Source organism: Melozone crissalis, unplaced genomic scaffold (genome assembly GCF_028551555.1).
Source record: "Melozone crissalis strain CALT ecotype California unplaced genomic scaffold, PUWL_Pcris_2 ptg000023l_1, whole genome shotgun sequence".
In the NCBI taxonomy this organism is placed as follows: domain Eukaryota; kingdom Metazoa; phylum Chordata; class Aves; order Passeriformes; family Passerellidae; genus Melozone; species Melozone crissalis.
The window spans coordinates 19017722-19030981 of NW_026535801.1; the positions used below are offsets into that span (position 1 = coordinate 19017722).

Consider the following 13260-nt stretch of genomic DNA (forward strand, 5'->3'; position numbering starts at 1 on the left):
TTAAGAATGTACTTTGAATTATTTTCTTGATTACAGCAATTTTCTTAAATCTAGATGAATACTGTCATGTCTGCTGGCGTTGTTAAAGTTACTTTATTTTCTTTGAATTAACTGCTGTACTTCACTTTTTAATGCAATTTAAATCATGAGAGATGTCTTCTATTTTAACAGAATCTGAATCATTATCAATTAACCACTCAAGTCAGAAAATGCTGGCTCCTTTATTTCCTCCATCATTGTACTTTCCATCTTATAGGAAGGATTCAGGTAAAAACAAGAGCTATTTCTGTAATACAAGGTTATATACTATTACAAGAACAACCACCAGTTTACAGTTTTTAATGCCTACAGAATTTTCAAAACTGCATGTCTGCATATTCAGAAAGAGAAAGGATCATAGAGAGATCAACTAAGTAACAATAACAAATAAAAAGTTGTCACTGAAAAAAGCTGTCACTGTCCACAGGAACCATGTCTAGTCACGTTTTCAGTCAGTCAGTCAGCTAGCTGAGGGTCATGTCATTACTTAGTTTCTGTAGAAAAAACACAAGCACAAAAATAGTATCAAAAAGCAACATACCTATTTTTATTTCAAAGTACATATTATAAAATATAATCATTACAACAGCATATAAATAAGGCTTTCACTATCTTTAGAAGAATAATACTAAAGTTTTAAGCATGCTTCTTTAACTTTTAAAGAAGTGCCTCTTTCAGCTGTGTGTAAAAGCCACTGTTTTTTTTGCAGTATACTATTGATACAAAACATAGCTATTTTTTTCAATGTACACCACAACTATGATACAATTACCTTTTAAAAACATTTTTGTAGAGCAGTAAATCATTAAAATACATTCATACTAATATCAGGATTTCAATAAAGGTTTAAGTAAAAAAATTGAATGCAAATGAAATCAGTGATGCAGTACTTCTTCCAGACAAGAATAAAGAAAGACAAAAATAACCAAGTATTTTATGACAGAAAAAAAAATTCAACTTAATCAGTAACTAAATAATTATTAAAAACACCCAGGTTTTTTCAGCAGGGGAAAAATGCAATGAATCCATTTTCTGTGGGTGGAAGTCAATCAGCAATGAGTATCAAAAGCCACAGAACTTTGCTCCACATATCTATGCCTGGCATTTCTAACACAAGCTGGTTAGAAATTCTGCTTGCTAAGGACTGTTTTAAAATCTTATGACAGACATTTTGGGTGGGTTTGGGGTTTTAGTTTTGTTTGCTTGTGGGTCTCTTGCTTAGTAGTTTGGGGGGGAGAGGATTTTCAAGGGTGGGGGTGGTATTTAAATAGAACTACTAGGTAGCAATGGAGAGATTAATTGGAATGCCGCAATGCATTCTTCTGACAGCAAATTCTTCCCTTCCTCTTCTATTTTTGAATGACACTGTGTGTGTAACCAGGATCAGACACTGCAGTGAGCTTTTCACAAAATATTCAAGTGACACAAAGCCCTGAGCTGAGAGCACAAGCTGCTCAACAGCAACATTTCTAAGAAAGGTCTGCTTTTAGCAACTGACTAGAAGTAATCACTGCAGTTATCTTCTTAAGCCTACACTGATGTAAAGCAAGATAATTTGAAGTGATTATTTCATCCATAAATATTTGCTTAGCAGAAAAGGGAATAACCTCACACCCCAAAAAGCTTGCATTAGAACTTAAAGTGGTGAAGAGAACCCTACTAGTCTGTATTTTCATCTTTTCTCTGCTACTTTTAACTATTCACATAAACAAATTAGTTTTCATTGACTGGTAGAAGAACCCGAACCAGAAAAATTCATTAGTGGATTAGTTCAGAATATTAATAGATGTGTATTCAAATTTGTCTGATAAACTAAGTTTGTTGCAAGGTAACAGAAAGTTCTTATAGTCAGAAGTTTGCATTGCAAAAGCATTATGAGTAGCATACTGTTACCATAAAACCTTTTTTAAGAAACAATTTTGTAAGTTGTATTTTAAAAAAGGCTGTTTGCATAAGAAGGTGTTCGGGCAAAACTTCAAATGTGTTAAAAAATTAATATTGTACTTAATTATTACATTGTATTACATTTATTTTCATAAAGATTCTAGAATTCACAGGTCTTATGAATTTTCATCAGAAAACCTTGTATAGAAAAGACTATTTCAGAAATTCAATCACCTTGTTAGAGACAAAAGGCAAGCAGCACAACAGGACTTTAGAAAGGATTTTTTTGTTAAGAGGCAATGACTTCCTTAAGTGAAAACTCACAGAAGTTTTAGCTAGGAAGGTTATTTCCTACAGCTAAAATTGAAAATGAAAAATGTTAGTATTCTCACATCTTTGAAAAAAAACCACAACTATTTCAGAGGTAGGGAGAATTGCATCTCTTTTTCACATGCACAATTTAACACTTTAATCAAAAGCAAAATATAAGCCCCTAAATTACTGCAAGCTTGTCAGTCAGTCCAGTGCAAAGTCAGGCAGTGGGAAAATCACTTTTATGGGCAAGCCCTTTTGAAAGGCAATCTTTCCTTTTAGGTACCCCTTCATCTGAATTTTAGAAGCCAACTAAAGGACAAATAAGTAATTCTGTCTGTCTATCCTGAAAAGAGGTAGATGCCAAGACAACCTGCTAAGAAATTTGGAATCAGGAGCCTGATGTACAGAAAAAATGGGGATAAATAATTGTTCTAATTTCGGATGCATGTTGTATTTACACTTCTCTAGTAAAAAGACCTTATATTATATTACCCTTCACTCATAGTTATTCCTGCAGGGACACAGAGGCCGGGCTTTTATTGCTAAAAGCAAAAGCCACATTAAAAACAAACAAAATGTTGTACAAAGATAAGAGTATGGGTACAAGTTACTTAAAATTGCATTCATCAGAGCTGCTGATTAAAAAAAAGCTTCAATTAAGTTTTAGCTATAATTCCATGCAGAAAAAGAATGCCCAGAAATCCAACTTATTAAAACAAAAGTTGTGTACAAAAACTAAAGCCATGTTTAGTATCTGCTGCTTATCAAAAAAGCAACTGGGAGGTCCTTAGAAGAAAAGGAGAAAAAGAACACTTTGGGCAAAAGCTTTTTTTGGTCTTTGCAACTCTGGGGTCACAAAGAATATCTATACAAAGAAAGGTACAAAGAGTGAAGTTTAGAGGGAAAATACTGATGCAAAGACAGTAGTGTGATATTTTCTGAATTAGTTAAATCAACACTTTATATCCCCTAGGAAGACAGTATGGTACTGCAAATATCTGGAAGCTATAGTAATATTTGAGAGTTATTTTGTAGAAAAAAAGGCTTAGGCTTTTCTCCCCCACTTAGGCTTTTCTCCCCCAACTATATTCACTTTTGGCAATAGTCCTAATGCTGAAAAAAATAATTCAAAAATGTGATGAAAGTAAATATAATTTGAAGCAAAGCAATGTTTTAAAAGAACAATAGAATTTTGGTTCCCGAAGGCAGTAAGATATAAAACATCTCCAGGAGTTTAGCTAGATTTCACAGGCCATAAGCATAAAATAATTAAGTTCTCACCTATCTCAATTCCTTCACCACAGGCTCTGCTTTGTTTTCTCTGCAATCACATATTTCAATCACACCTGATTTCTGCGACCCAAATATCCCAAGCCTTTGGTTTCACCTGACAATCTTACCTGTCCCCCCCAACCTTTTTTTATTTACCCTGTCACTCCTCTGCCCTTCAAGGACTCAACCTTTCATCTTTAACCAATGCCACTGAGGGCATATGATAGTAATGAAAAAAAAGACACACACAAGCTTATGTCTGTTTCACTGTTTATTTTTTGCATCTCTTTTCAATGTCAACTGATTCTCCCAAGTACAAAAGTGATATTTCTATGAACATCCAGATTGATTTTAATCAACTGGTTCATTTTGTTTTTCAAGAATTATAAAAATTGATTTTTATAAAATAAAGTGCACGTGCGTATATATAAAAAAGCACACATACACCCATATATATAGATATATATATGCATGTGTGTGTGTGTATACACACACAGATATATCAAAAATTATATATATGGAATATATATATATATTATATATAACTAAAGTATATTATAAAGTATATATATTACATATAACTAAATTTATATATATTATATATATATAAAACTAAAGTGATATGTATGTATATACATACACGTGTGTGTATGCACACACAGATATATCAAAAATTCTATTTCAGTTTGCTAGCTAAGAATAGAGATTCTCATTCTATGTTTGTATCTGCCTCCAAACTCTTAGCCTGTCCCTGAGTGAGGTAGCAGACTCCAGCCTGGGCAGGGAAGAGCCCAGCTGGTGGGGGCACTCACCTGCTCAGTAAGTTCTCTGGCGCTTGTTGGGCTCCTCGGAGGGTGAGTCTGCCAGCCTCACCTTCAGCCTCACACCATTCACAATCTTGCCATGCAATGCAGTTATGGCCTCGCTGGCACTTGCTCTGTCTGCAAATTTTGCATAGGCCACATTTTTTCCAGCCACAAGATAAACACTTATCAATTGTCCAAAACGACTGGGGGAGGAGAAAAAAAAGAACAGGTCATTTACAGATTTTCCTGCAAAAAAATTTCCAGTCTAAAGCACATGTAATTTGTTAACTGCAAAACCAGGATTTTTATTTCTATGCTCCCAATTTGCATATTCCCCTCCCTTGAATTAGGGGCAGAAGTACAAATGAACACTAAAAGGTTCAGATGTTTTCTATGAAATACTACAACAGAGCCACAAATATCAATGATCTCTCTCTTATTTACAAGAATATGTAAAGCTGATCAATACTACAGTCCCCAAACACTAAATGGCACTCAAAACACCCCACAAAAACAAAACAAGAAAAAGCCCCAAACCGACCAAAAGTAAGACATACACACCCAAGCTGGCAGATAATTTACAAGCTAAATCTGCACCTCACTTAAATGAACTTGCTCAGATGTAGTTTTATCTTTGAAAAGGTGTCACTGAAATGACTCAGAAAGCAAGCATTGCAGCTTCAGGGAAAAATAACAGTATTATTTTTTTCTTTTTTTTAGGAAAATAGAATACTCAGATGATTCTTAGACAGATCCATAAGTATTTTTTAAAAATTGTCTGCTTGCTTCTTACAGAAGTTATGCTGAACTGTAAAGTCTCAGGTCCATAGCCTTTTCCTCCACCAGTATCTGATTAAGAAAATCCACTATATCATACTAGTACAATTTTGACTTCCACACAAACGGCTTTCCTCTCCTGATGCTTTTAAAATATTCTGGCTTTCCAAAGATTTATTGCAAATTCAAGCTATTAGAAAAGGGAAATGTCTCTTTTTTCAAGAGTATATTACAAATTAATAATATAAAATAGTGAAGAACTGCTAATTACACATTTTTTTAAAGATGGCAGAAATTATCTCAAGTCTTTGCTCCATATAGGGAGATACAAAGAACAGTTGAAATAGTGTTAGAAGGATGCAAGCCACTTGGTCCCCTTAGGTTACTGTGGAAATTTATCAAAATAGTTAAATGCCTAAAAAAAATAAGTAAAAGAAAATGTAAAATTAATAAGGAAATAGCAACTGGAAGTACTACATTTTTTGGTTAAAAATCTACATTAGAAGACTAGACATTTTACTTCAGATTAAGTAAATTGATAATAAAGTTGCTATACTGACGATACTGCAGATGTGCTTCAACGTGAATCCCATTACACACATCTTTCAAAAAGTAACTGTTACCTACTGTTCACTTAGGACTTCATGGTCACTGTGCACTGCCTTTTCTGGAAAGAGTTTTCAGGCCCTCTTTTTTATTTTCAATATTTACTTTCAATATTTTACAGTTTGTTTCCTTTTTGTTAGGGAACACTTATTTGTAGATGGAGTCTTACCAGAACACATCCTCCAGTACATTTACTGGTAAAGGATGGGGATGAAAAAGTATGAAAAGCCTTTCCTTCACCGAAGTGTCAGGTGGAACTTTTTTTTTGGGTGGTGGAAGTATGGCATCTGTTTGGGGCTGCAGCAACTGTGGGGCAGAAGCTCCTCCAAATGCTTGCTGAAACAAGGGAAAAAAATGCAAGCGTAAGTTAACTGGTGGTGGGGGGCAGAGGAAGTAATTTTACCTTTCTTACCATTTTTGTTCCATTACAGGACATAAATAGGCTCTGTGAGTTCTAATCTTCATTACTTTATTTACTTTAGTTATTTCATTAAACTGGACAACAAATTCAAGCAAGGTCAGACACGCTTTTAGAGAATAAAGATGCAGCACATAGAACAGTTGGCAGAAGCAGGTGAGCAGTGCTCTTTATTGGCATACGTGAGGCTCCTTACAACAACTCAGAAGCACACCAACGGCGTCCGTGATCGGAACTTACAGGAGGCGTCCTGTACTGCTGAACCATGGCGCTGCTGCCGCGCAGCGCCGACGACACCTGCGCTGTCACCAGCTGCGTCGCCATCTTCCTGATCAGGCTGCAAGCACAAGTGACAACACACTGCTTTCAACAAAGAGCTAAGTCATCTTACATTTAGCAAGAAAAAGCAAGTTTTAATACACATCAGAGTATCTCTAGAAATCTGTAATAACGAAAATCACAACAGGCTTTCATGACAGCCTACGGAGAGATCTGAAAGTCTGCACACTAGCTGCAACTCACTGAAAACATTCATTCATTACCACTTAGAGATACACAGAACTACTCTTTGGGGTTTTTAACACTCTAGGGGGAAAAAAAAATATTAAATTATCTCTGCAAGGGCCCACTACATTTTGTGAGGCAGGCCTAAAAAGTAAAACAGACAAAAAAATTTCCATGTGTTTTCATAAAGAACACAGAGATTCGGTTCAGAGATCAAAATATTACCATAGAAAGTTTACTTCCAGCTCTCATTTTCCAGAGATTTTTCTTTGTTCTGTTTCAGAGTAAGAAAAAGCAATTGCTCTTTTTGCACAGATACACAGCCTGTGTTGCAAGACCATGTAGGAATTATTGAAGAATGAAGATTGCAATGTCAGATCAGCCACGCACTTCTGAAGTGAATCACTCCACTGCCCCTCCTTACTGTCTTAATCTCCCAGAACAGGTTTGACGTGAACTAGACTCCTTTAGGATGAAACTAAGGCAAAGCACTCACTGCAGGAGATTACTTAAGCTGCTCCACCTTGTACTGGGCATTTAAAACACAGGAAGAAGTCAGAGATGGTCAAACAGCTGAGAATTCCCCATACCGTGCCGATATCAGATCCTCAGCACCCAGAAGTTTTACTCTACATATGTGCTTCACAAAACTACTACTTGCACTACTGTAAACACAACCAAGAGATGAAGTACATAAATCTAGTTTGAATTCATAAACCTCATCAAAAATACATTCCAGCCTTGTTACATGTTACAGATATATTGACAGATTCTTGCCAAATCCTAAAATTTTAGATAGTATCTTAAGATAGTATTTTAATATTTTCTTAATCTACCAAGACTACTAAGTTTCAAAAGACTTGTTCTAAACCATTCAAGAAGAAAACCCAAAACCGAACAGTTTCAGAAAATACTACTGGCAAGCTTGGCACAAGCCCACAGTGATAACTGATGTTACATCTTATGTTACAAATGTGTTTATTTTATGTTTTGCTCTCCAGAATGTAACTTCCAGCTTTGTAAGTTGTACTTACTCTGAGCTGTCATTCCCATCTTCTAGGAAAATGACAGTTAGTCGATTTCCAGGAGGATACTCAAAGCCGTGCAGTTTGTACTTGGCATATATAGCTGAGGCAGCAGTGCTGTACTGAATCACAGCGTACCCTGCAAGCACCGTGCACACAGCGTCAGCAGGAAACAGGGAACTCCTCAGAACAAACCACACTCACATGAGCAATGCATTTAAACTGCACATCAGTCATGGATGACACAAAATTCTTAAGTCTTTTTAGCACACATCATTATTACTTCATCACTTTTATTTGTGAAGGAAGCTTCAGTGAAATTTACTAGTGACAGATGAGCTGTATTTATGCTAGCTTGAAAGCTGACAGTAAAACCATGCAAGTGAAAACACATCTTCCTCACTACTCCAGAACTAGTAACAAAAGGATACATAATTTTATTTAAAAATGCAATTATCCCATCAACAGTGAATTTCAAGAACTGTAAAGTTAAAATATAACTTTCTGAATCATTTACATTTCAAATATCTTGGAGAAGAGATCACTTCCATATTTGTCTCAGCAGCAGTAAAACAAGACTGAAACCAAACAACCTTTCAGTAGAAAACATGATCCATTTTAGAATGATTTAATCCCCATTTACCCATGTCAACTTCTACACACACACATATTTCAGAATAAAAAATCCTGAAGATCTGTTTAGAGAACATTTTATTTTAATGTCTAGTAATTTCTGAAACTTCTTCATTTATTCTGCCTCAAACTATTAATTTGGCCAAAACTCACTTAGCATGACTTTGATTCCATCCTTCTTGAGTTTTTATTATCTGAAGGTAAAGGTATAAGCCCTTAAGGGCTATGTGTAAACAGGGGTTCAAACAAAACTGAATTTTTGGGTGTATGCAGTGATATGAGCAACAACCGCTTGTTTCCAACAAATGTACTGTATTTTGCAGTCGAAATTAACTAAGCATAATTACGAGGGATTCCCTTCAGAGAAAAAAAAAGATGAAAACCTTTTGTACTTTTACTTACCACTATTGGTATGAGGGTCTCTCTGCACATCACAATATTCCAGACCTGGAACTAAATCGAAGAGGGCGAACAGCTGCTCTTGAATAAAGGGGAGCCGAGACACCACCGACAGGCGCTTTGAGACTGGCTCTTGAATTCGGGTCTCAGCTTTTTCAAAGCTACAATATTCTGGCTGCATACCTCAAGAATCAACAAAATAATCTGAGTCATCATACTTGCATGCCTACATTTCATACCTATGTTACATCAGACTTTTAAAAGTAATCCAAGTCAACTATATGCTGAAGGTCACGTGTTGATTTCACCAGTGCCGGTCACAAAATAACTGAGCAACCAGAGCAAAGCAAGCCATAAAAGTAGAGAGATGAAATTCCTGGCCAGTTTCTAACTTCAACATCCAATCTATTATTGAAGTGTTGACCTAAGCCTCCATGAGCTTCCCTTCCTCCAAACCACATTACTACTTAGTAACCATACTGGAGACTACAAATCATTTTTAGTGTAAAAAGCTGTGACTTACAAAATGGAAGCGTATTTCCTCTTAGTTCTGGTCTCATGACATTACTGTAATAATCATGTTCAAAAGACTCAGATGACTTATTTTTCGGTTCAGCCAAAATGGCCCTGTAGCCTGAAAGAAACAACCACACAGATAACAACACCTCAGCACATCTCAGTTATCTGACCAGGCCCACATTCTTCAAGTTCCATATTTAGAAACATATTAGTCAGATAACCCAGTAAGTGCTGGCTTTAGAGGAATAACTAAATTATAACTCTTGAAGTCTGCCCAAATAATTTTATGAAAGTTAACAGCTTTTAAATTGAATTACTCCTACTCTTAAGTTAAGCATGACAGAAGCTAACTGCCATGAGAGTGACTGAGCACTGGCACAGGCCGCCCAGAAAAGCGATGGAGTCTCCATGCCTGGGGATATTCAAAGGTCACCTGGACATGATTCTGGGCCACCAGTACCCAGGTGACCCTGCCTGAGCCAAGTGGTTGAGCAAGATAACCTCCAGAGTTCCCTTCCAACTTCAACCATTCTGTGATACTTAGCAGGATTCTGAGATGCTCCAGAAGCCATCACCTGAACTTCTGTGCTAAAACAGTAGTTTATGGATGTTTTACACTGATCTACGTTTTGTTTCTATGAAAGAAAGAGGTATTACACTCAAGCTATCCAACTAATTTCAACTCACAGCAAAAAGGAAATACAATTTGATTGTGAAGTAATCTGTGGTTCATATTCCTATACACAAATATAATTTCTGTAAAACCATTTACGATAGATACAATGCAGAACCACCGCACACATTACTAAGGAAAAAAGAACCAAAGAAAGCCATAAAAAACATCAGAACAACAAATAACCACACCCCAAGTTGTTTAATATTTGTGATTAAGCAACACTGAACAGGATGTAGGACTGGAAGACAGCTGTTAGGCTTTTAGGAAAACCTTTCCTCTCCTGGATGAGCAAACCCAATTTCCTCTGGCTCTCCTCCAAAGTCTTGTGCTTCCAGCCCCTGACATCTTTCCACAAACCTCACTCAAATTCATAAACTTTTGGTACTAGAGCATAAGTGACAAACTATAGAATCACAGAATGGTTTGGGTTGGAAGGAAACTTCCATATCATCAAATTCCAGCCCCCTGCCTTGGGCAGGGACACCTTCCACTACACCAGGTTGCTCAGAGCCCTATCCAACTGGCCTGGAACATTTCCAGGGATAGGACATCCACAACTTCTCAGGGCAGCCTGTTCCAGTGCCTCACCAGGTGGCTGGTAATAAATAAAGCATACAAAGTCTTTCACTCTGTAACAGATAAATCATGACACTAAACAAAAACAAGCACCATTCCCCCTGTTTCAGTTAGCATGAATTTGTCCTTAAATAAATGTGATGACAGTCCCTATGTATCATGAAATGTATTTTATATAATAATCAATTTTATATCAAATACATTTTATTAAAACTGCCTATTTGCAAGGACAAATTAAAATATTTTCCTGTGTATGAAGCCTACACTACAGATCAATAATAATGCATAAAAAAAAACTGTGTCCATTTCCAAACTCTTCTCACCGATCCTACTTGCAGTTTGGTCCTGAAAAATCATAATCAGGTGATTGTTCTCAAAGAATGTTAACAATGCTATTATTTATTTGCAATAGAACTTTGTCTCAACATGTTTCTGCATCATGAATAATTTAGCTGCAAACAAAACTAAAAATTATAGGTGTATTATGATGATGCACACTTATTGGAAAAAACCCTTAAAGAATTCACTTGGATTCTTACTTCGATCACACTCCTCAATTGCTAGGGCAGCTTGCGATGGTTTCAGGTACCTGACATAGCCCAAACCTTTACTTTCTCCAGTAGTCTTGTTTTTGATAATGCTGCAATATTCAATGTCTCCATACATCTAGAACAATGAAAAAAACATATTAATTTCCAATTTGAAAACCATTAAAAGTTCCATGTGGCATGCCCTTCTAATAATTTTAGAAAAAGGCATTTTAAAATAACAACAAACAGTGAATCAGAACCTTGAACTTCTCCCGCAGATCCTCCTCCGTGTAGGTTTTTGGTATCATAACAAAGATTCGTGTGAGCTCCTCATCTTCAAGATCTCGGTGGCTTCCAGAAGCTCTTGACTGTGCAATAAACACCTAACAAAATAATTACATAGTTAGCAATTACTGGCAAAAGGATCTAAGACACATATCAACAAGCAAGTGAAATAGTTTAACTGTCTTTGTATTTATTATTCACATAAGCTGCCTTTGCATGGAGAGAAAAGAACACCTGTGACAAAAGACCTACAAATATAATAAATCCCAAACAGAACAGGGGCCAGAGAAGTTCCTTACTGGGGATAATGAGGACTGGTGAGAAATACCACTGCTGATTCAGCAGCATGTCAACATCACCGGTGACATGCCAGGTAGCAAAGAATGCATTATTGTAACACACCTAGTACAGCAGTAGTACAAACAAATAAGCAAGCAAGGACACAAGAAAGCCTAGCAGCTTAATAAAACCAGACTACTGCAACTCAGTGTGAAGCTAAGTTGGCAGGTCTACTGCTCTATCACAGGAGGATCACAGCTTCTCATATCTGTTACTCTTAAAATCTTTTTTAGTTATTGAAATAAATTTCATCTCAGAAGTGCACACTGGAAGACAACAAAGAAAAAAAGCCCAAGTAAATCACAAACAAACAAACAAAAAAAACCCCAAAACCAAAACAACCAAGTAAGAAAGACTTTCAAAGCAAGCCTGCTATGTGAAAGTAGCGACTGATTTCACAAAGCTCTTAATTTATTTTTCTAGTGGCCATGCAAGGGCGTGAAACTCAGATCTTTTGACTTCTGATAGCAAGCTCATCAGAAAAGGTTTCACTGACTCAATACAAACTCAATCATACTTTCTTAGTACTTGGTGAACAAGAAAGCAAATCAGGAAGCTGAACAGTTCCATAGATTTAAAAAAAAAAAAAAAAGTTTTGAAAAGGGTTCACAAGCTACAAAGCCAATATAAAACATACTGGCAAAACCAGCTCTATTTATTCCCAACTATTCTGCTTCCAACATTTAAAACATACGAAAGTATCTTTGTCGCGAACACGCCCTCACTTCCGGGCGCGGCATTTTCCGCAGGCCCGCTCCAGCGCAGGCCGCCCGTGGGACTCGGGGGGCGGCCCGGCCTCACGGGAGCCGCGGCCGGCCGTGCCCGGGAGGGGCCGGGCCCGCCCGGGCAGCGCGGCCATGCAAGGCCGGCCAGGCGGCGGCTCCCCGGGCCTGCTCCCCGCCCGCGGCTCCCGCTGCCCCCGCTCGGCCCGGCCCGGCCCGGCCCGGCCCGGCCCGGCCTGCGAGCCCCCGGCCCGCCCCCGGCCGCACCTTGATGGGCTTGCTGTCGGGGAGCAGGCTGCGGCCGTGCATCTCCTCCATGGCCCGGCAGGCCTGCGAGCTGCGGGCGAACTTGATGAAGGCGATGCCGCGGGACTCGTTGGTGCGCCTGTCCCGCAGGAGCCAGATGTTCTGGATGTCCCCGAAGGGCGAGAAGCGCTCCCGGATCAGCGCCTCGCCCGTGTCCTTGCCCAGCACCACGAAGACGCGGCTGTTGGGCGGCTCGTCCAGGCACTCGGCCGACAGGCGGATGCCGCTGCTCTCCTCCATGGCAGGGCCACCGGGCACCGCGGGCTTCTCCAGGGCTACGGCAGGGAAGGGCAGCAGCGCCTTTTCCGCCGCCGATACAGCGCCCCCGCCCCTTCCGCCGTCCCTTCCGCCGCCGCTTCCGCCGCACCGCCCTGCACCGTCCCTCACTGCAGCGTCCGTCACCGCACCGCGCACACCGTACCGCGCCCTCCCTCACCGCACCGCACCGTCCCTCACCGCACCGCGCACACACCGCACCGCGCACACACCGCACTGCCCCGCGCACACCGCACCGCGCACACACCGCACCGCGCACACACCGCACTGCCCCGCGCACACCGCACCGCGCACACACCGCACCGCGCGCACCGCACTGCTCCGCGCACACCGCACTGCCCCGCGTGCACACA

General features: G+C 39.1%; 1 protein-coding gene across 1 annotated transcript; it reads right to left on the minus strand.

Annotated features, from left to right (window-relative positions):
• Positions 1-205: 205 nt before the first annotated feature.
• Positions 206-12955, minus strand: RBM45 (RNA binding motif protein 45). Its single transcript, XM_054278249.1, has 10 exons — positions 12593-12955; positions 11240-11362; positions 10989-11115; positions 9202-9312; positions 8682-8861; positions 7656-7785; positions 6358-6454; positions 5869-6035; positions 4323-4519; positions 206-533 (listed from the first exon to the last, which is right to left on the minus strand). Exons 1-9 carry the CDS (start codon positions 12869-12871, stop codon positions 4327-4329), a joined length of 1407 nt encoding a protein of 468 aa, XP_054134224.1. The 5' UTR covers positions 12872-12955; the 3' UTR covers positions 206-533; positions 4323-4326.
• Positions 12956-13260: the final 305 nt, after the last annotated feature.

What these genes read in the sequence shown, in the direction of transcription:
- RBM45 (XM_054278249.1), bottom strand. Translation starts at nt 12,871, where the DNA reads ATGGAGGAGAGCAGCGGCATCCGCCTGTCGGCCGAGTGCCTGGACGAG. An exon ending in AGGAAATACGCTTCCATTTT is followed by an intron (nt 8,862 to 9,201) that starts GTAAGTCACAGC and finishes TTGATTCTTGAG; the next exon opens with GTATGCAGCCAGAATATTGT. An exon ending in AGACCCTCATACCAATAGTG is followed by an intron (nt 7,786 to 8,681) that starts GTAAGTAAAAGT and finishes CGGTGCTTGCAG; the next exon opens with GGTACGCTGTGATTCAGTAC.